At 65.1% G+C, this 21348-nt stretch overlaps 1 protein-coding gene across 1 annotated transcript; it reads left to right on the top strand.

The window, feature by feature from the left end:
• The first annotated feature begins 909 nt into the window (after positions 1-909).
• On the top strand, positions 910-18316 carry LOC100681441 (protein-glutamine gamma-glutamyltransferase 5-like). Its single transcript, XM_029078406.1, has 12 exons — positions 910-919; positions 3572-3751; positions 3864-4109; positions 8184-8302; positions 11643-11771; positions 12242-12419; positions 13430-13568; positions 14750-14853; positions 14958-15197; positions 16551-16711; positions 17371-17504; positions 18081-18316. Exons 1-12 carry the CDS (start codon positions 910-912, stop codon positions 18232-18234), a joined length of 1794 nt encoding a protein of 597 aa, XP_028934239.1. The 3' UTR covers positions 18235-18316.
• Positions 18317-21348: the final 3032 nt, after the last annotated feature.

Here is a 21348-nt window from a genome sequence, read left to right as displayed (position 1 = left end):
TCACCTTGACAGCCGTGACAACTCTGGGATCCTTGAGATCTTGCAACACCTCCTCAGAGCTCCAGCTGTTGAGGAAGAGCTCGAGTGCGGGTTTGAGCAGGGTCCCCCCCCCCCCCCCCCCCGTGCCACTCTCCCGTCTGAGTCACGTGGCTCCGCAGGTCGTTGGCCGTGCGGGGATCGTTCGGCCACGGGCTTTTCGTGGCTCTATCACCGCTTGGAGTCGATCTCGGTAACTCCGCCTGGCCAAGCCTACTGCCTGAACGGCTTCCCGGTAGACGGTGTCGCCGAGGAGCTCTGTTGACGTTGAGGGTCGGGGCTGACTTACTGCTCCAGGGCTCCTGGCCGTCTCCTTTCTGCCTTCGCCCCGGCTTCTCCGCTCAGAGACCATCTTGCGACTGTCCATTCCATCCCTTCGGCCTTCTCCCAATCCGAGTCTCCCTGAGTCCTCCGTCCGTCCCCCACCCAAATTTCCCTCCCTTCCGGATGAGCCCCGAAGCCACGCCCGGCTCCTTTCCGTGGCTGCCCGCGACAGGCAAGGCCCCCCGACTTCCAGCCGGGGCCTCGCTCCCCTTCAGATCAGCTGCCCAGACGGGGCGGGGGAGCGAGCGAGGGGCAGGGCCCGACCGGTCTGCAGGGAGACACCTTTCCAGGAACTGGTTCCAGGCCCGGCGGGGCCCACGGCGTTCCGGGCCGGGGCCCCGCAGCTCCACGCCTCCTGGGGAGCCCAGAACGCCCCAAGGGGAGGCAGAAAACCAGTCGGGAACCGCCGGATCGGCGGGAGCGGCCGGGGCCACCCGCCCATCCCGCCCACCGGGCGCAGACTCCGGGTGAAGGTGGAGGGTGCAGGCGGTCGGGAAGCCCGGTCCCAGCCCGGCCTCCTGCTGAGCCAGGCCCGGGCCCAGTGCAGCCATGGCAGAAGGTAGGGAGGAGGAGGACTCGAGCGGAAACCGCCCAAGGGGGCAGGGGGCCGTGGAAGGGAGGGGGCAGAGGGAGAGGGAGGGAAAGGGGAGAGGGGATGTAGGAGACAGGGCCTCTCGGCGGCAGGAGGGGAGGACGGCGGCTCCCTAGACCAGCTCCTGGCCCCTGCTCCTCCCGCTCCGGCGGCCACTGCCCGGCGGGCCGGCGACTAACCAGCCCAGGGGGCCAGGGGGCTGTTAGGCAGGAGGGGAGGCGAGGGTGGGCAGGGCCCCCGGTCACGGATCCGACTGCCTAATCAATCAGTCGTGTTTATTGAACGTTTACCCTTGGGCAGAGCACCGGACTAAGAACTTGGGGGGGGGGGGGGCCAATAGAGTAAGTAGACGTGATTCTGCCCTCGAGGGGCTTATGGTCTAGAGGGGACTTGAAGAGGAGGGGTCCCAGGAAGCTCCTTGGGCGGGGGGCGTCTGTCCCGGTCGAGGGCAGGGAAGAGTCTCGGCCAGAGATCCGGGTTAGCGTTCACCGAGGAGCTTCTACGCCCGGGGCGCCGTTCTCAGTGATTGGAGAAGGACACTATTCGCGTTATCAGTGCGGGATCGGGCGAGCGCTTACTCCGTGTCGAGCGCTGGGGTAGGTTCATGTCAGTCGGTTAGAAACAGCCCCCGTCCCCCACGGCGCTAGCAGTCTAAGCGGGAGGGAGAAGAGGTATTTGATCCCCATATTCCGGTTGAGGAAACTGAGGCACAGAGAAGTGAAGCAGTAATGATAATAATACTTATATAATTATTATGCTTATTACAGTAATAGGTAATAGGTAATAGGTCAACCATTATACTAAGTGCCGGGGTAGATACAAGATGAGCACGACGGACGCAGTCGCTATCCCACCCGGGCTCAGACCGTAAGCAGGGAGGGAGAATAGACATCGAATCCCCATTTCGCAGATGAGGGAACTGAGAAATTAAATGACCTGCCCCAGGTGACGCGGCAGGCGATGAGCGGAGCTGGCTTTAGAAGCCGGGTCCTCTGGGCCTACGCTCTTTCCAGGAGGCCACACGGTTTCTCACTCCAGTAGAGTTCGAGACACGGTCTCCGACGATGGAGGCGAAACAACTTAGAGATAGATGAGACGGGTACGTGCCGAAACGGCAGGGGAAGTCGCGATGTAAACCCACCGGGTGGGTCTGAGGGCGTTAGCTCGCAGTCGGCATCGGAGGCGGCAATTGGAAGGTAAGGATCTGGGGAGAGGAAAAATGGATCCTGGGAGGCCGCCCGGAGGAGGCGCAATCCCCAAAGGGCTCTGAACGTGGGTCCGGGGGGGTTGGAGGAGGACGGGGTTCCCGGCAGGAGGGAGGGAGGGAGCAGAGAGGGGGACCGGAACGAGGTGGGTGAGTTTGAGAGGAAGGAAGGGTGCGAGCTGGGGTGTGATGAGAGAAGAGAGTGGGGAGTAGGAGGGAGAGAGCCGACGGAGGGCCTTAAAAGAGACGACTGTGTCCTTGGGGCGGCGCGCTTCATTTAGGCGGGTATCTGCGGTGCTTGTCGAGTGTCATACTGCACAACTCTCCGGCTGGTTCTGAGACCACGGGTCCCCTTAAGCGAAACACTTCGGGGGTTGTTTGAATTAGAGAGAAGGGGGTGAGGCCCGCTGACTTTTTACGCCCCTTTACCCCTTTAAGGTCGTTTCCCCGGTACCCGGAAGCGCCGTCTGGCTCTGGGTGAAGGACACGTCCTGCACGCGTGAAGTGCCTTGACGAATACAGATAAGGAGAAAGGCGGGGAGGAGGAGAAAGAGGAAAAGGAGGAGGAGGAAGAGAGAGGAAAAAGAGGAGGAGGAAGAAGGAGAGGAGCACGAGGAAGAGGGAGGGGAGGAAAAGGAGAAGGATGAGAAGAAGTGGGAAATGGGGAGGGAGAAGAAGGAGGACGGAGAGGACGAGGAGAGGAATGATAATGATACTGACGGTGGTATTTGTTAAGCGCTTACGCTGCGCCAAGCACTGTTCTAAGCGCTGGGGGGATACGAGGTGATCGGGTCGTCCCACGTGGGGCTCGCGGTTTTAATCCCCATTTTACAGATGAGGTAGCTGAGGCCCAGAGAAGTGAAGTGACTCGCCCGACGTCACACAGCTGGCAAGCGGCGGAGTCGGGATTAGAACCCATGACCTCCGACTCCCAAGCCCGGGCTCTTTCCACTGAGGAAAGAGTGAGTGGGGGAGAAAAGCGGGGGCGGGGAGGGGGGCGGGGGGAGGAGGAACTCGAGGAATAGCAGCGTGACCCAGGGGAAAGACCCGAGCGTCAGAGGACCTGGGTTCTAATCCCAGCTCCGCCATTTGTCTGCTGGGTGACCTGGGGCGAGTCACTTAACTTCTCTGGACCTCAGTTCCCTCAAAAATGGGGATTAAGACCGTGAGCCCCACGTGAGGCATGGATCGGGTCCCACTCGATTAGCTCTCATCTACCCCGGCGCTTAGTACGGTGCCAGGCACATAGTAAGCGCCTAGTAGATACCATTTTAATACAAGAGGAGCAGGAACGGGAGCGAGCGGGGAACCACGGCGGCCGTTGAAGCCGGGCCGCCAACCGAGGGAGGGAGCCGGGCGGCGGCCCGGGTCGTGGGCCGGCCTGGGATGGGACTCTGTCGTCTGGCCCCGAACAGGGCTGGAGGTGATCCTCACCGACTTCCAGCACTCCCGGAACAGCGCGGAGCACCACACGGAGGAGATGGGCCCGGGCCGGCTGGTGGTTCGCCGGGGCCAGCCTTTCTCCATCACGCTGCACTTCGGGAACCGGGGCTTCCGACCGGACGCCGACCGCCTCGTCTTCATCGCCGACACGGGTGAGCCCCAGCGCCCACGGCCGGGTGGGAGGGTGGGTCCTCCTCCGCCCCCACGGCCGCCCGCCGGCCCCCGGACCGGGCCACGGGCTCCCCGAGACCCCGTTTCTCCTAGGCCTGAAGCCCGAGAGCCTCCCGGGGACACGAGCCGTCTTCGGCCTGGGGGAGCCGGGCTCCCCGGGGGCCTGGACGGCAGCGGTAGAGGCCGGCAACTCCCGGGCCCTGGAGATCAGCCTGTGTCCGCCGGCCACGGCAGCGGTGGGTCGGTTCTGCCTGAAGATCCACATCGAGACCACGGGCGGCCCGGTCGGGGCCTACCGCCTGGGGACCTTCATCCTGCTCTTCAACCCGTGGTGTCCAGGTACCGGTGGGCCGCGCCGTCGACCGACCTCAGTGGAGGGAGTAGGAGCGCCCACCCGCCAAGCGGAGTTTGGGCAGCTTGGCAAGAGGGGGCTGACCCCGGCCGATCCCAACCCGAAATCCGGGTCGGCCGGCCGCCCCCCTTCCCTGCGGCCCCCGCGAGGAGCCGATGCCGGGCAGGAGGGAAGGTCGGGGCGGGTGGGAGAACGAGGACGAGGTAGTGGAGGAAGGCGGGTAGGGGAGGGGAGGAGGGAACCGATCCAGGGAACCAGGAAGAGGAAGAAGGCTGATGTTCTGGCTCTCCCCGGGCCCACGCGGGCCGCCCATTTCCCTCCCTGACGACCGGAGAACTTCTGGTCTCCGTGGCTGCCGCGATAACGGCACTGACGACGGTCTTTGCTAAGGGCTTGTGATGCCCCGCGCCCCGCGCTAACCGCTGGGGAAGGCGCGAGGTGACTCCATCGGCCCCGTCCCGCCCAGCGTTCGCGGTCTAAGAGGAACGGGGACGAGGTTTCTCGTCCCCGTTTTACAGACGAAGAAACTGGGACCCGGAGGGGTCGGGTGACTTATCCAAGGCCGCGCAGTAGGCTAGTGGTGGAGAGGGGATTTAGAACGGCGATTAGGCGGCCTCAGCTCGGAACTCTTCCTCCCCAAACGTATACGTTAGAGCCGGAAAACCGTAGGAACGCACGAGACCGGAGGCGGAGGGCGAGGGAAGGATAGAGAGGCAGTGACACTGTTTCCTTTTAAGCGGGGGGGGGGGGGGGGGGAGCTGACAGTTGATTATTCTGATGGTTAGCACGATCATTAATAATAATCATGACGATCATAACAACAGCGGAATTTCTGAAGCTCTTCCTACGTGCCGAGCGTCGTACTAAATGCTATTTTTCTGTGCTGGCGCAGCCCGATGGCTCCTGGCAGGCAGGTGGGCTTGAAGGCTCTCCTGGCCCCGGGCCAAGCGGACCAGGCCAGAGTTTTTCCCACCTACGAGCGGCGGGACGCAGGAAACCCAGATCCTCGGCCTTGTTCCCAGTTAGAGTGGGGCTTCCGAGCCGGAGCCTCCAGGAAGCGCCTGGTCTGCACCCGCCGCCTCCGAAGCGGCACGGGAACCCAGCGAGGTCCTCCCGGTCTGCCCTGCGCCCGCCCCGTCCACCCCGGCTCTGCCCCTCCCGGGCCAAGGCAGGACGGTATCGACGGAGAGGTCGCCGTGTCCCGTTGCAGGGAAAGAGAACAGGCGTTGAATCCCCATTTATCAGACGGGAAATCGAGGCCCAGAGAGGTTGAGCGCCTTGCCCAGTGTCACGCAGCAGGGAAGAAGTGGAGCCCGGGTTAGAACCCGGGTCCCCTGCCTCCCAAGCCCAGCCTCTTTCCGCCAGTTCCGGCCGCCATTCTTCAGGAGGACTGGTCACCGGCAATGGGAAGAAATGATCGCCCAAGAACTCGGAAAGACCAAAGTCACCTGTCGGGTAGACGACGGGGGCGGTGACCATCCCCGCTTTAGAGTAGAGCATCACAGAGCATCCGTATTTACCTGTTGCAATGGAGAAATTTCCCTCCAGATCAACACCACCACCAGCCTCCCTGGCTCGCAAACTCCCAACCTCAGCGACACCACAACTCCTCCCGCCCATTCCCTTCCCACGTCCCGTCTCTGGCTAAATCCCGCCGGCTTTTCCCGCCGGATCCACCCTCTCCGCTCCACCTCCCCGGTCGCGCCCCCCCCCCCCCCCCCCCGTTCGAGGTTGTCGTCTCCCGCCTCGATTTCTCCATCGGCCCCCTCGCCGACCTCCCCGCCTTTAAGCTCTCTCCTCTTGGGTCTGTCCCGCGCTCTCCTTCCCCGACCGTCTTTATTCGGCGGCGTTCGGCACACGTCAACACTTTCGATAGGGCAGAGTGAACGCGGCTCGGGAGAGAGCCTTAGGCCTGAGGATCAGGATCGTTTCTGTGAGAAGCGGCACAGCCTAACGGCAAGAGCACGGGCCCGAGGGTCGGAGGACATGGGTTCTAATCCCGCCTCTGCCACTCGTTGGCTGTGTGACCTCGGGTAAGTCGCTTCGCTTCTCTGTGCCTCACTTCCCTCATCTGTGAAATGGGGGTTCACACCGTGAGCCCTAGGCGGGACGGGGACCGCGTCCGACCCGATCGCCTTGTGTCTACCCCGGCGCTTCCCCGCTCGGGATGGCGCCTCTACCGGTCTCGGCTACGGGAGGGAGAGTCAAGCGGAGGCCTGCCCGTTCCATTCCTAGTCGGGGCGGTGGCTAGCGAGGGGCCGGCCACCTGCCGCAAGTCAAAATCCACCTGTGCTGGGCAACAGCGGCACGGGAGAGAGTCGAGGGCGGAGACTCGGTTTAATAATAACAACAATGATAATAATGTTGGTATCTGTAAAGCGCTTACTCTGTGCAGAGCACCGTTCTGAGCGCTGGGGTATATACAGGGCAATCAGGTGGTCCCACGTGAGGCTCGCAGTCAATCCCCATTTTACAGATGAGGTGACTGAGGCACAGAGAAGTGAAGCGACTCGCCCACAGTCACACAGCCGACGAGTGGCAGAGCCGGGAGTCGAACTCATGACCTCTGACTCCGAAGCCCGGGCTCTTTTCCGCTGACCCACGCCGCTGGAAGGAGGCCGTGGCCAGCCACTTCCGTATTTTTGCCGAGACAACTCGGGATCCACTCCCGGGACCGTCGCAAGACGCAGGCGGGGTGTCCTGGGAGAGATGCGTCCACGGCGTCGCGATGGGTTGGAGGCGACTCGACGGCATAAGACCCCAGTGCTCTCAACAGCGCTTGGCGCATAGTAAGCACTTGACAGTTACCATCATTACTACGAAAAGCCGTTCGGTCTATACCGAACGCCGCCGAAGCTTTCCCGTCCACCTCCGCGTCAGACGGGAACTCTTTCCCGGCAGCTTTAAGGCGTCCCGTCGGCTTTCTCCCTCCTGACTACAACCCGATCTGCACGCTCCTCTAACGCCAATACGCTCACTTGCCCCTTGATGTCATCTACCCCGCCGACGACCCCTTCCCGCCTCTGGCCCGGAACCCACCCGCTCCACAGCCGAGAGACCAGCTCATTCTCCGCCTTAAAAAGCCCCCCTGGCTCGGTGGGAAGGGCCCGCGGGCTTGGGAGTCGGAGGTCACGGGTTCGAATCCCGGCTCCGCCGCTTGGCCGCTGGGGGACCGTGGGCGAGTCGCTTCACTTCTCTGGGCCTCGGTGACCCCATCTGGAAAACGGGGATGAGGACGGTGAGCCTCACGGGGGACAACTCGATGACCCTGTATCTACCCCAGCGCTCAGAACAGGGCGCCGCACGTGGTAAGCGCTTAACAAATACCAACATCGTTATTATTATCTCCTCCAAGAGCTGCTCATTTCTCCTACGGCCTAGTGGATAGAGAGCAGGCCTGGGAGCCAGAGGGAGCTGGACTCTAATCCCAGCTCCGCCACTCGTCCGCCGTGTGATCTTGGGCAAGTCACTGCGCTTCTCCGCGCCTCAACTCCCTTATCGGCAAAATAGGGATTCAACACCCGTACTCGCTCCTACTTAGACTGCGAGTCCCATGCGGGGCCTCACTGTCGTGTATCTACCCCGGTGCTTGGTACGGCGCTTGACACGCATTAAGGGCTTAACAGATGCCACATCTATTATTATTGGATGGGGAGTGGTGGGGGAAAAGGTGTAAAGAGGATGGGGAGAGGAAAGGGGCCAGAGAGACTGGAAGGTGGGGAGGAGGCCCCGTTCTCCGAAGACAACAGGGAGGATAAACACACAGCTACCTTACTTGCGATGAAGTCAAAATGGGCTCTTCGGGTGGCGCCCGCTTCCTCCCGGGAGTCAGAATCCCGGCTCCGCCGTTCGTCCGCCGTGTGACCGCGGGCCAGTCGCTTCCCTTCTCCGCGCCCCGGTCACCTCATCCGGGAAATGAGGATGGAGACGTGGGACAGGGTCTGCGTCCATTTTTGTTTCCACCCCACTGTTCAGCGCGGTGCTTGGCACGTAGTGAGGGCGTACTAGGCCCCGGGGAGAGCCTGGGCCAGCGCGGCCCCTGCTCCTCTTCTCTCCGACAGAGGACGACGTCTACCTGAGCAGTGAGCCGCAGAGACAGGAGTACATCATGAATGACTACGGCTTCATCTACCAAGGCAACAAGAACTGGATCTGTCCGGTTCCGTGGAACTACGGGCAGGTGAGTCTGCTCTCCCGGACAACCCTCCCGCGAGATCTGGCTGCCTCGGCGTCTTCCCCTGTCCTCCCCCGGGCCCAGGGTCACCTCGGTTGGTTAGCTTTGCCTCAAGCCAGGGCAGGAAGGGCTGGAGTCAGGGCTGGGCCCCCAACTAGGCCCCAGCTAGGGAAGGAAGTTGAACAGTGTCGTTTCCCGCTTCTGTCTTGAGCTGCCGGGCCTTCCTCAAGCTTAGGAGGGAGGAGTAAGTATCCTTCTGCCTGAGGAAAAACCACCACCCCGGCGAGAAGGACGCCGCCGTGTTTCGCGTTGGGTTCGGAGCTGGAATACGGCAGAGCGGGAAAGTCGCCTACCTAGACGGGGCCCGTGGCCGGCGCCAACTGCGGAGTCGCGGGAGAAGCGGGCGGTCCAGAGCGAGGGAGCCACTAGGCTTGGGCTCAAACGACGAGGTCAGGAGACTGAGGCATCGCAGACTGAACGGGAGTTGAGGGGTCCCTTCCAAATGCCCATTTTGTAGACGGAGGGGGAGGAGACGGGGAGACCAGTGGGGCGAGACCGATGCGGTAATCCAGCTGGGAAATGGCAGGGACCTCGAATCACAGCGGTGCCCCTTTGGGCGGATCCGGTAAATACCGCGGAGGAAAGATTCTCCAGATTCAGTGACGGACCGAGTGAGCTGCCGAAGACGACAACTAGGCCGCAGCCTTCTGGGCTGTGGGAGGACGGTGACTCCGTGGACGGTGGTGGAAGAGTTCAGGAGGGACGACGAGTTCAGTCCTCGCCACTGCGAGTTGAAGGCATCCACGCGACCTCCACGGGGAGGCATCCCGGAGGCCAGAGGAGCCGAGAGATTGCTGGGAGAGGTTAGGACAGGAGATGTAGATTTTTGAGTCACCCGCGGAAAGGTAGTAGGTGAAACCCTGTGAATGGGTGAGGTCCCCGAGAGAGCGCGCGAGACCCCCCCCCCCCGACAGCTCAAGGGTGCGGGGAGGACAAAGGGACAGCAAAGGAGGGAGGAGAGGTTAGAGAGGTAGGAAAACTAGGGGACCACCATGTCGATAAAGCCAAGGCTGGGAAAAAAATCAAAACTGGAACGACCCTGATCTCTCAGCGGGCATCTTTCCAGACTGAAGAGTTTGAATCTTTTCAGCCTGTCCTCGTACAGAAGTTTCCCCATCCACCTTGCTCCTCCTCGTTGACCCCCTCCGTCTCTTCTCCATCTCCACTCTGTCCTTCCTGAGAGGCAGCCGTAAGACTCGCTTTCATTGGCCCACGCGTGACTTTTGGACGGTGGGGGGGCTCAGCCTTCGGTGTGATTTTTCAATCCCCATCCTATGGCTAATCCTGGAGCAGTTCTTTCAGCTGGTGCAGTGGATACATTTTCATCCCTAGTAAGAGGGGGAAGGATCGTTAAGGATCACAGTTTGACTGGGGGTGATGAGACAAAGGGTGGCAATGGACGAGAACGCGGGAGAGTAGATGACAGCTGGAGCTCTAAAACCAGCTGCTGACGGATGATTTCAGCTCCAGAGGCAGGAGAAGTTGGAAGCCCGCCCTAGAGTGATGTCTCAATCTTTCCTGGAATTTCTCAAGTTCCCTTCCATTCAGAACCCTCGCCTAGGGGGTCTTCTCATCGTGGTGACTTTGTTTACCCCACCCAAATACCCGGATTCCCGAGACCCTCGCCCTGAGAGAGCCAGGCGGCCCCGGGGATAAGGGAGTAGGGCCGGGGGAGAGCCAAAGTGCCAGATTCAGGCCCTATCAATCAGCCTGACATGCTGTGTGGCGGTTCAGGAAGCGTTTGAGGCAGGACTAGCGGAATATGGCTCCAGAAAAATCACCTTCATCTCTACGGGTGGGCTCCGCTCACGCCCGGATGCAAGTCCTGGGGGAAAGTGAATTTTCCTTCAGGAAAATCCCTTCAACAACTACGCCTGCCCCGTGCGAACACGGCTTAGTTGAAAGGGCGACTGTTTCAGGGGTAGCCCGAGCTGGGGTAAACCAGGAAAGCAGGGGTCATTGTTCCGGGATATGAATCCCCAAATCCCACAGCTCTGGAGCTCTTAACCTCCTCAGCAGGGAAGGAAAATGCCCAGAGATGCGTATGATCATTCACTGGGCAAAAGAGTGAAGTGAAGCTTGAAACCTTCCCGTACCCATTGTGTCCAGAGAAGCGGCTTGGCCTAATAATAATAATAATAATGTTGATATTTGTTAGGCGCTCACTATGTGCCGAGCGCTGTTCTAAGCGCTGGGGTAGACGCGGGGTAATCAGGTTGTCCCACGGGAGGCTCCCGGTCCTCATCCCCGTTTTACAGATGAGGTAACTGAGCCGCCGAGAAGCGAAATGACTTGCCCAAAGTCACGCGGCGGACAAGTGGCGGAGCCGGGATTCGAACCCACGACCTCTGACTCCGAAGCCCGGGCTCTCGCCACTGAGCCCCGCTGCTTCCCGGCCTAGTGAAAAGACCAGAGGGCTGAGCCTCCGGGGACCGGGGTTCTGATCCCCTGGAGTGCTTTGTGCGACCTGAGGCAAGGCGCTTGAGGTCTCCGTGCCTCAGTTTTCTCATCTGAAAAATGGGGATTCGATCCCTGTTCTCCCCCCCCCCCCCATGGGACAGGGACCGTGTCTGCCCGGATTATTTTGCGTCTACCCCAGCACGTCTCGCAGAGTAAGTACTCCCGAAACACCGTAGCTGTTACCCTCACCCGATCTCGGCAAGGGTGACCTCGGACGGGTCGTTTCACTTCTCTAAGCCTCGGTTTCCTCAACCGTCATGCCTGTTCTCCCTCCTGTTTAGACTTTGAACCTCATCTGGGCCAGAGACCGTATTAGGCCCCACTTACTCCGTATCTAACCGCGGGGCTTAGAACGGCGCTCGACACGCGGCAAGCGCTCAGCGACGTCGTGCCGCTCTGTTCCCGTCCCCGCTGCTATCCCCACAGCCGGAGCAGCATCTCCCACCACCGAGAACGGCCTCGCTTGCCGGAAGCGGCCCGACTCGGTGGACGGGGCACGGCCCTGGGGTCAGAAGGACCCGGGTTCTAATCGCGGCCCCGCCTCACGCCCGGGCGAGTCACTTGACGTCTCTGGGCCTCGGTCACCTCATCCGGAAAACGGCGATCGAGAGCGTGAGGCCCACGTGGGACGGGGACCGGGTCCGATCCGATCAACCCGTATCTTACCCCCGCGCTTAGAGGAGGGCCTGGCACACAGCGAGCGCTTGGGCGCTCTCCGCATCGTTATTCGTGTTGCAAGGAGCGGCCCCGAGACGAGCTGATGCCCGCGCTCTTCCCCGCAGTCCCCAAACCGACCGGTTTGTCTCTTCTCCAACCTCCTTGGCAGTTCGATGAGGAGATACTGGACATCTGCCTGACGCTGCTGGATAAGAGTCTGAACTTCCAGGCCGACCCGGTCCGGGATTTTGCCCTGCGGGGAAACTCGGTGTACGTGAGCAGAGTGGTGTGTGCCATGGTGAGAAGCGACGTGTTGCTATTCCAAGGCTATTCCCCCGAGCTGGGCTCCGGAGAGGGACGGGCTGGAGCAGGAGAGGGCCCGAGCGGGAAGAGCTAGGCCTCGGGAGGCCGAGGCCGGGGGCCGCAGCTCGGATCGAACCCGTTCCTTGGCTCAGAACGGTCGATCCATCGGTGGTTTTTACCGACGTGCGGAGCACCGTACGAATCCCGGGAAAGGCCCTGACGGTAGATACGATCCCTCTCTCGAGTGGCTTACAATCCAGCGGGGAGGCACCGCTGAACTGTCCCACCGGAGAATCCCTCCGGGCTCCGGCCCGCGGCCCTTGCGGCCACCCGCGGCCCTCGGGACCGGTCACCCCCGGACGAGTTGAGGCGGAGGTCCGTTCGCAGCCTCTCATCACCTCCGACCCGGCGGGCCGCTCCCGGGCCTCCGTCGACGTCCCCCCTCTTGAACCGCCTCCCTCGCAGATCAACGGCAACGACGACGGCGGGGTGCTGCAGGGGAACTGGGGCGAGGACTACCGGGACGGCGTCAGCCCCTCCGAGTGGAACGGGAGCGTGGCCATCCTGAGGCAGTGGCACGCGGCCGGCGGCCAGCCCGTCAGATACGGCCAGTGCTGGGTCTTCGCCGCCGTTATGTGCACAGGTGGGAGCGGCTGGGCCACCCCGCCGCGGCCTGACTGGCTGAAGGGGCGACGGAGGGTCAGGCCGGGGCGACGAGCTGGCTTCTCTCCTCCTCCTTCCCTTCCGGCTCCCCCTTCCCTCCCCCGCCGCGCCCCTCTTCTTCCTCCCGACCTCGAGGGCGGGGGGCGGCGAACTGGCCGTTCTCGGTCCCCAGAATTTCCCGGGCTTTGGGGTTCCTTGGGGAGGCTCGGCAGGGAGCACAGCTGTCCTCCCACCATCCTGAGGACCGGGGACGACCGGCCGCCGGCTATACCACGGGCCCCAGGAGGCTCGAGGGATTCGGCGGGAACCGTCCTCGCCTTGCTGGAGTCTTGGGTGTCCGAAGCAGGCGGCTCCTGACAGATCTGGGCCCCTGGGAAGTTATTTCTGAAGTGCACAGACGCACACGCACAAACGGACCAGATTCCCGAAGGCCAAGACAGAACGGAGGCGGGTCCTCCCACCTTTCCCGCTCCCAATCCCGGCCTCCACCTTACCTGAGGAGATCGGGGCCACCGCCGATGGCGGTGTTAACCGCGGCGGCCCCCCCCCTACCCCAGACCACTGTCCCTCCCGGACCGTCCATCCCAGGCGACCTTTTTCTCCCACGCTGACCGCCCTCGGGCCGTCATCCTGTTCCCGGCACAGCGTCGGTGCAATTCTGGGCCCGGGAACATTTAGGGTGACAGGGTCACCTAGCTGGGAGGATAAATGGTGTCGCAGACCCCTGATAAAGCCCCCTTTCCCAGATCTCCAGCTTTCTCCCCACTCTGCCCCCCACTTCCACATCCCCCGTTCACGCCCGCTGTTCTCCCCTCACACGACTCCTCGCCACCCCCGTCCTCGCCCACACCGCTCTCTACCGCACCCTGCCATCGCCCCCGGCGCCCTCGGTCGTCCCCGCTCTCCTCTGCCTCCTGCCGTCGCTCCCGGCGCTCCCCGCCTCCCCCGCCCTCGTCCTCGCCGTTCCCCACCGACCCGGTGTCCCCGTAGTGATGCGGTGCTTGGGCATCCCCACCCGCGTCGTCACCAACTTCGACTCGGGCCACGACACGGACAGAAACCTGATCATCGATGAATACTACGACCCCATGGGCCGAATCCTGGAGGACAAGAAGAAGGACAGCGTCTGGTAAGCGGCCGTTCTCCCCGATCCCTGCTCCGATCTCCCCCTCGCCCACCCAGCCCCCGCCCCGAGTCCTGGCACCAAGGTGGACGCCCCCGGGCAGCGGGCCAGACCCCTCTCCGGTCCCCGCGGGCACCGGGCGCTACCCGCAGGGAACGCTGGCCTGCCGGCTTTAGCCGCCTTCGGGCCATCCTCCTCCCCCGATGACCTTCTCTCTCTTTCTTCCCCCTCCCTCTCTTCCCCAACCTCCTCCTGCTCCTCCCATCCCTTCCCTTCCTCCTCCTCTTCCTCCCCTCCTCCCCCGTCCCTCCCCCTTTCTCTTCCACCCTCGCTCAAGGACTCAGCAATCAATCAATCATATTAACGGAGTGCTTACCGCGGGCAGAATACCGTACTAAGCCCCCGGGAGAGTACAATATGGCAATCTAACAGAAACATTCCCGGCCCACAGCGAGCTTATCGTTAAGTCTAATGTCCGGTCAATCCAGAGGCCCGGCTCCCGGGTGGGTGGGAAGCTCTCCCCTCCAATAGAGGCCCGGAGCGGCCCGGTGCCCCTCTTCCCGGCCGCATCGCGGCCCGGAACGTTAGCTCTTCCTTCCTCCGTCCCACCACCGCCTTCCCCTTCTCAAGTCGGGGGATGGAAATTCAGAGAGAGGCTTCGGACGACGGTTTGCCGAGTGAGCCCGCCGCCCAATCCCTCTCCCCCGCCGTCCCTCCGTCCCTCCCGCCGGCTCCTGAGGCGAACCCCGGCTCCGGCGGCTCCGGCCCGGGTCCCGCCCGCCCCCGGCCCGGCTCCGGGGACCTTGGAGAGGGGGGAGACGCTGGACCCCGGTGGCGACCCCACGGCGACCATCTGGGGCTCCAGCCGCAGGGAGGCTGGGCCTCCACGGCCCCGGGCGAGCGCTGCCGGGAGCAGCGCCGGCGAACGAGGGAGGTGCCGGACCCGCGCGTCTCGGGTGGACGACGGCTGGCCCGTAGCCCCGAATTCACCCTGGCCTCGGCGAGGCTTCCCTCTCCCCTCAGCCCGACCCGCGGGTCCGCTGACTACGCCCCGGCGGCTTCACTCCTGCGAGAAACCCTCCTCCCGTCGGCCAGCCGGGGAAGCCCCCCTTCGTCCTCTGCCGGCCTTGTGGGAGACGCCCTGAGCTGGCCTTCTAGGGGGTGGGTAACTCCTGCGTCCCCCACAGGAACTTCCACGTCTGGAACGAGTGCTGGATGGCCCGCTGGGACCTCCCCCCCGGCCACGGGGGCTGGCAGCTCCTGGACGCCACGCCTCAGGAAACCAGCGACGGTGACGGCCCGGGGGGCCCGCGGGAGGGCCGGTGACGGGCCGGGAGGCGGGGGGGGGGGCAGGGGGCCGGCCGGGGGCCTGACGTTCGGTCGCCCCCACCCTAGGCCTGTACTGCTGCGGCCCAGCCTCGGTCGCGGCCATCAAGGAGGGGGAGGTCGACCTGCCCTACGACACCCCCTTCGCCTTCTCCATGGTGAACGCCGACCGCACGGCCTGGCTGGTGCACCGGGGCCGGGAGAGAAAGCTTCATCAGGACGCCCACTCGGTGGGCAACTTCCTCAGCACCAAGGGCGCCCGCAGCGACGAGAGGGAGGACGTCACCGAGAGCTACAAGTACGGAGAAGGTACCGCGCACCGGCTGGCCCGCCGGGCCCTGTCACCCTCTCGCCCCCCGTTCCCCTCCGCTTCCCCCGGCCCGCCCCTGCTCCCCCTCACTCCCCGCTCTGTTCCATTTCCTCTTCTGTGCTCCTCTCCACTCTCCTCTGCTCTACTCCCCTGGCTTCCGCTCCCTTCCGCTCTCCCCTCTTGTGCTCCCTTGTGTTCTCTAGCCACACCAGAGGACCGGGCCGCCTCGGGTTCCTTCTCCTGGGGACCGGCCCCGACTCTCCTTTCCCCGCTCCCTGCCGTCTGATAATAATAACGATGATATCCGTTAAGCGTTCGCTACGCGCCGAGAGCTGTCCTGAGCACCCGGCGGGGGACACAGGGTAATCAGGTTGGCCCTCGTGGGGCTCACGGTCTCAATCCCCATTTTGAAGATGAGGTCACTGAGGCCCGGAGAAGTCAGGTGACTCGCCCGGGGTCTAACTCCCCGGGGTCTCGGCTGGGGACCCCGGCAGGGTCTGGGTCGCTGCTGGACGGCACTGGGCCTCGCTGGGTCTCTGCCGTGCCCCCGGAGGGAGGGCCCGGCCCGGCTCCCCGCCCCTCAGCCCCAGCCTTCGTGGGCCCGGTTCACTCCCGCCCCGCCGGAGTCGGGGCTAGGAGACACCCCCTAGCCGGTGTCCGCCCTCCCCGCAGGCTCCCTCCTGGAGAGGCAAGTGTTCGGAAAGGCCGCGCGGAAGATGGCAGCCGCGGGACCCCCGGCCCGGGACGGGCAGCCGCCTCGGTCCCCGTCCCGGGCCCTCGGGTGGTCCGGGGACCGGGATCCCGCCCCCGCCCCGCCTCCGCCGAGCGAGCGGCTCCAAGTCGCCATCAGATTCAAGCTGGTGGAGCCCCCCAACCTGGGCCTGGACGTCAGCCTGGTCCTGCTGGTTCGGAGTTTGGCCCCGCGGCCCGGGGACCTCCGGATCCACCTCAGCGCCCAGTCCCTGCTGCACGACGGCAGCCCCCTGCCAACCTTCTGGCAGGACACAGCCTTCCTCAGCCTGGCCCCCAAGCAAAGTAGGACCCGGGGGGGCGGCCGCCCGATGGCGGGGGGGGGACAGCGGACACCCCGGGGGAGGTCGGCCAGCCAGAGAGACTCCTCGCCAGTCCCTCCACCCACCCCAAGGCTCCCGGGGTCAGGGTCCCCCCCTCCCCCCCAGCCCCACTGAAAGGCTCCGATTTTGAGACCCTCCTCAACCCCACCCCCGGGGTTCCGAGCTCCGGGGTCACCCCCGACCCCACCCCCGGGCTCCCAGCTTCGGGCCTCCCCCCCCCCCCCCCCGCCAAACCCTGAGCCTCCCAGCATCGGGGCCTCGCGTGCCGTCTCCCCGCAGGCACGGTGCTGCCCTGCACCATCCCTTACCTCCGGTACCGAGGACACCTGTCCCCCGACAAGCTCATCCGCCTCAGTGCCCTGGGGGAGGAGAGGAACGGCTCCAAGAAGCTGCTGGTCAACAAGATCATCACCCTGGCGCTGCCGGGCATCACGATCGACGTAGGCCTGGGGAGGGGGGCGAGGGGTGAGAAGTCGGGGGGCGCTGCGTGGACGGCCCTCTGATCGCCGCCCACCTGCCCGTGCGGCCCGAGCCCCCGGCCCCGCTCTCCTGCCCGTCTGCCCGTCCGCCACCACGGCGCCCATCTGGCCCCGTCCTTCCGCCCCGCCGAGGCTTCCCCCCGCCGAGGCCGCGCCACCCTGCGTCCCTCCCCCGGGCCGGGCCCGGAGGCCGGCTCCGACCACCCGGGTCCGTGGCCGAGAGGGGGCAGGACCCGAGGCCGCTGGTCGGGGTCGCCCTTCCGCCTCGGGCGCTCCGTGGCTTTCGAGAGGTCACGGGTGGACCGGGCCGGAGGGCCCGAAAGGGCGCGGGCCCTCACCCCCGTGAGCGTTTAACGTGGAAATCCCCACCCCGGCCTCCCAGGTGGCCGCCGGGGGAAGCCGGGGGCACCGACGGTCGCGGAAGCCACATCCGGGCCCTCCTGGCCCGGCCGGGGGCCAGGTGATAGGACGGGGCCGAGGGGAGAAGCGGCCCAGCGCGGCAGAAGCCGGGATGGCCGGGGGGAGGGGGGGGCAGGCGGGGTAGACGGGGGCGGATCCCCCCCCCCCCGGGGCCCCGCTGAATCTCCCCGCTCTCCGCCTCCCTCCGCCCTCGTGCCCAGGTGCTGGGGCCCACGGTGGTCGGCCGGCCGGTCTCGGTCGAGGTGAGGTTTGCCAACCCTCTGGAGGAGCCGGCGGGGGACTGCGTGCTGACCCTGGAGGGCGGCGGCTTGTTCAGAAGGCAGGTCGGGGTCACGTAAGTGCTCTCGGCCCCCACCCCCCGACCTCGGGCCCCCGTCCCTGAATACCGGGGTCCCCGGGGCACAGGGCGGGGGCGGCCTCGGGTCTGAGGGGAGTCACCGCTCTCCCCCTCCAGGGCGCGCTGGCCCCGGCCTCCACGGAGATTTGTGGGGCTCTGGGGACCCCCCTCAGCCCTCCGCTTTACGGGGGCGCCCCGCCGAGGGGCCACGTGCCCGAGACCCTCCGTCTGTCGGGATCCCCGCTTTATTAACGTGCCCGCCCGAGCCCCGTCCGGCACTTGGCGCGGGGCACGGCACAGAGTAAACGCTGAACAGCCAGCGGAACCTCTATCCCCTCCCCATTTTCAGCCCCTCCTGCGCGACCCAGTCAAATTGACGCCCCCGCCTAGGCCTGGTTAATTTCTACGTTTGGGGCGACAGCCCAGGGTCGGGGCTGGGAGTCTGGCACCTTGGCATGACCCCCCCTCCGACACACACCCACCTACCCATCCGCCGCCGCCCCTGACCTCCCATCCCACCGTACCTGCTGGGCCGGAGACGGGCGGGACTGCCAGCCGTCTCCTCCGCCACAGGATCGGGACCCTGGGCCCGCTGCGGGGGGCTAGCGTCAAGATACAGCTCGTCCCCTTCAAGAGCGGCCGGAGGCAGATTCAGGCCAACCTGAGGAGCGACGCGTTTAAGGACGTCAAGGGCTACAAGAGCCTGGAAGTGGCGCCCGGATCCTAAGCCTCGGGGCGTCCCGGCGTCCGGCCCGTCGGGGGGTGAGACGCCGCCGAGCCGGAGGGGAGGGTCCGGGCCGGCCTGGCCGAGTCGGTCCCGGCCAGGCGGGAGAGAAGGGGTTGGGCCCAGCCTTCCTGGCTCTCCCCCAGCCCCATTCAGGGAGGAGGAGCGTAACGGGGTCTGCGCGGACCAATAAAATTATTCTAGGTTGCCCCTCGTCCCCCCGTTTCCAGCCAGGCCCACCCCGTCCACCCCCGACACACGGCCCGCCCTGCCCAGCGCGCCCGGCCCGGTCTTTATCCCCGCTCACCCGCCCTCCCCACCCCGCCGGCCTTCCCGGCCCGCCCGGTCCCCTGCGTCTGCCGTGCCCTTCCGAAGGTCGTGGGTTCTAATCCCCCGGCTCCACCGCTTCTCCGCCGGGTGACCTCGGGCAAGTGGCTCCGCTTCCCCGTGCCTCAGTGACCTCACCCGTGCGACGGGGAGCGGCGAGCCCCACGCGGGACGGGGGCCGTGTCCAGTTCCATTTGCGCGTCTCCGCCCCGGCGGTCGGAGCGAGCTCCTGGGTCGGGAGAGAGTCCTCACGCCCCGGCCTCAGCCCCGACCTCACCGCCCAGCACCCCAGCCCGGCCCCACCTTCAGTGCCCGGCCACACCACCGGCCGCACCGCCGGACCCCAGCCCCGTCTCCAAAGTCAGGACCCGCCCCTCGGTCACAGCCCCAACCTAACCTCGGGGCCCAGCCCCCGACCCAGCTTCGGCCCCGAGCCCCAGTCCCGGCCTCAGCGCCCCGTCCCCAGCCCGACCCCAACCTCCCCGCCAGACCCCCCAGAGGCCCGGCACTAAATTCGGCACCCAGACCCCGGGACCCAGGTCCCGGCCCGGCCCCGATCTCGGAACCCAGACCCCCCCGCCCCAACCTCAACCCCGGAGCTCAGACTCCAGCCCAAACCTAATGACGACATCCAAAAATCGGGCCGGCCCCTCTCTCAGCGTCCAGCCCCCGGCCACCGCCCCTCCGCATCCGGACCCCAGCCCGGTCCTACCCACGGCGTCCGGTCCCCATCCACAGCCCCGACCCCATCGCCGGACCCCAGCTCCCGCTCCGAAGTGGGGACCCGGACCTCGTCGGCTCAGCCCCTACCTCGGTACCCAGACCCCGGTTCGGCCCCGGCCTCGGCATCCGGAACCCGGTTCAGCCTCGGGCGAGGACCCGGACCCCGGCTCGGCTCCGAGCTCAGCCCGGGGGACCCGGTCCGGCCCCGACCCGGGACTCCGGGCCGCAGCTCCTGCTCTTAACTCGGCACCCGGGCCTCGGCCACGGCCCCCACCTCGGAGCCCAGACGCCACCCACGGAGCCTCCCCTCGGGACCCCGTTTCAGCCCCGATCTCCGGGCCCCGGCTCCCGGCCCCAAATCCCGAACCGCACCCTCAACCCCAAACTCCTTCCTCTTCCCCCCAGACTCCGTTCCCGACCCTCTAAACCCTAGCCCCCGCCCCCCGAGGCCCAGCTTCCCACCCAACTCGGCTGCTACTGCGAATCCAGCGTGCGTGGGGACGGAAATGGGGCAGAGAGAGCCCCGGGGTGGCGGAGAAACGGAAATAACCGAGCCCCGTTCTCCCCTCCACGCCCCCGGCTTCAAACGAGCCGGGCCCAACGGGTCTCCGGCCGCCCCGCTGACATCTGCCTGAACCCCGATCCGGTCTGGCTCCCTCCCTTTTCCCGGTATTCCCGCCGCCGCCCGGCCCCCGGCCGGCTCGCGGTGAGGCACGGTGAGCTGGTGTGAGAGGGGTGAACTGCGTCGCGGCAAGGCGAGGTGGGAGGGGGAAGGCGGATTGAATGCGTTAAAACCGTTGGCGAGGAGCTGCTGCTCGGCCGGGAGACGGATGGGCAACCGGGGGAGCTTTCCGAGGTGTAGGGCGAGGTGTGCGGGGTGATTTTTTTAGAAAAATCCTTCGGGCAGTAGAGTGAGGTAGGGACTGGAGAGGGGACCGGAGGCAGGGAGGCCACCGAGGAGGCCGAAGCAGTGCTTGGAATGGCACGATCGCGGTTCGGCCGGAGAAGGAGGGATGGATTCTAGAGGATCGGGGTGGCCTAGTGGGAGTCCGGAGACCCGGGGCCGAATCCTGCCTCCGCCACTGGCCCGCTGGGTGATCTCGGGCAAATGGCTTACCTTCTCCGCGCTTCGTTCCCCTCATCCGCCAAACGGGGATAAAACGTCCGTCGTCCCTCCCCTCTAGGCGGTGACCAATCCGATAAGCTCGTCTCTGCTCCCCTGCTTAGAATTAAGCCTGACCCACAGCAAGCGCTAAACGGATGCCACAGTCACTATGAATTGCTACGTCGCGGAGTAGAACCGACGTGGCCCGGGGGATAGAGCACAGGCCTGGGAGTCGGGAGGATCTGGGTTCGAATCTCCGCTCCGCCGCTTGTCCGCTCCGCGCGGCCTTGGACAGGTCGCTTAGCTTTTCTGTGCCTCATGTCGGGAAAACGGGGATTAAGACTGTGAGTCCCACGTGGGCCACGGACCGCGTCCAACCCGATGAGCTCGTGCCCCCCGGCACCCGGTGCGGTGCCGGGCACGTAGTGAGCGTTTCACCAATGCCATAAGAACCAACAGCAACGGGATGGTGAGCGAATATACAGATTGAAAGAGAGATGAGTCAAGTATGAGAAGCAGCACAGTGGATAGAGATCAGGCCTGTGAGTCCAAAGGACCTGGGTTCTAATTCTGACTTCACACTAGTCTGCTCTGCGGCACTGAGCGAGTCACTTAACTTCTCTGCGCCTCGGTTCCCTCCCCCGTAAAAGGGAGATTAAGACCGTGAGCCCCACGTGGGACAGGGACTGTGTCCAACCTGGTTATCTGGTATCTACCCCGTTGCTGGGCGCAGTTCCCGGAACGTGATACGCACTGGACGGATACCGTTAAAAAAAAAAAAAAGGCGATTGCCAACATCGAAGCCTCGTGAGACAGGACTGACGGTGGCGTCGTCTACAGCGGTGGGAAAGTCGGCGGGGCGGGGACAGCGTGGGGAGCTGCGTTTTGGACGGGTTAAGTTCGAGGCGGGCCATCCGGGTGGAGATGTCCTCAAGGCAGGAGGAGACGCTGGACCGGGGAGG

Source organism: Ornithorhynchus anatinus, chromosome 13, assembly GCF_004115215.2.
Source record: "Ornithorhynchus anatinus isolate Pmale09 chromosome 13, mOrnAna1.pri.v4, whole genome shotgun sequence".
NCBI lineage: Eukaryota > Metazoa > Chordata > Mammalia > Monotremata > Ornithorhynchidae > Ornithorhynchus > Ornithorhynchus anatinus.
The sequence above is the reverse complement of the archived record's forward strand: the minus strand, read 5'-3'. Positions and strand labels throughout refer to the sequence as shown.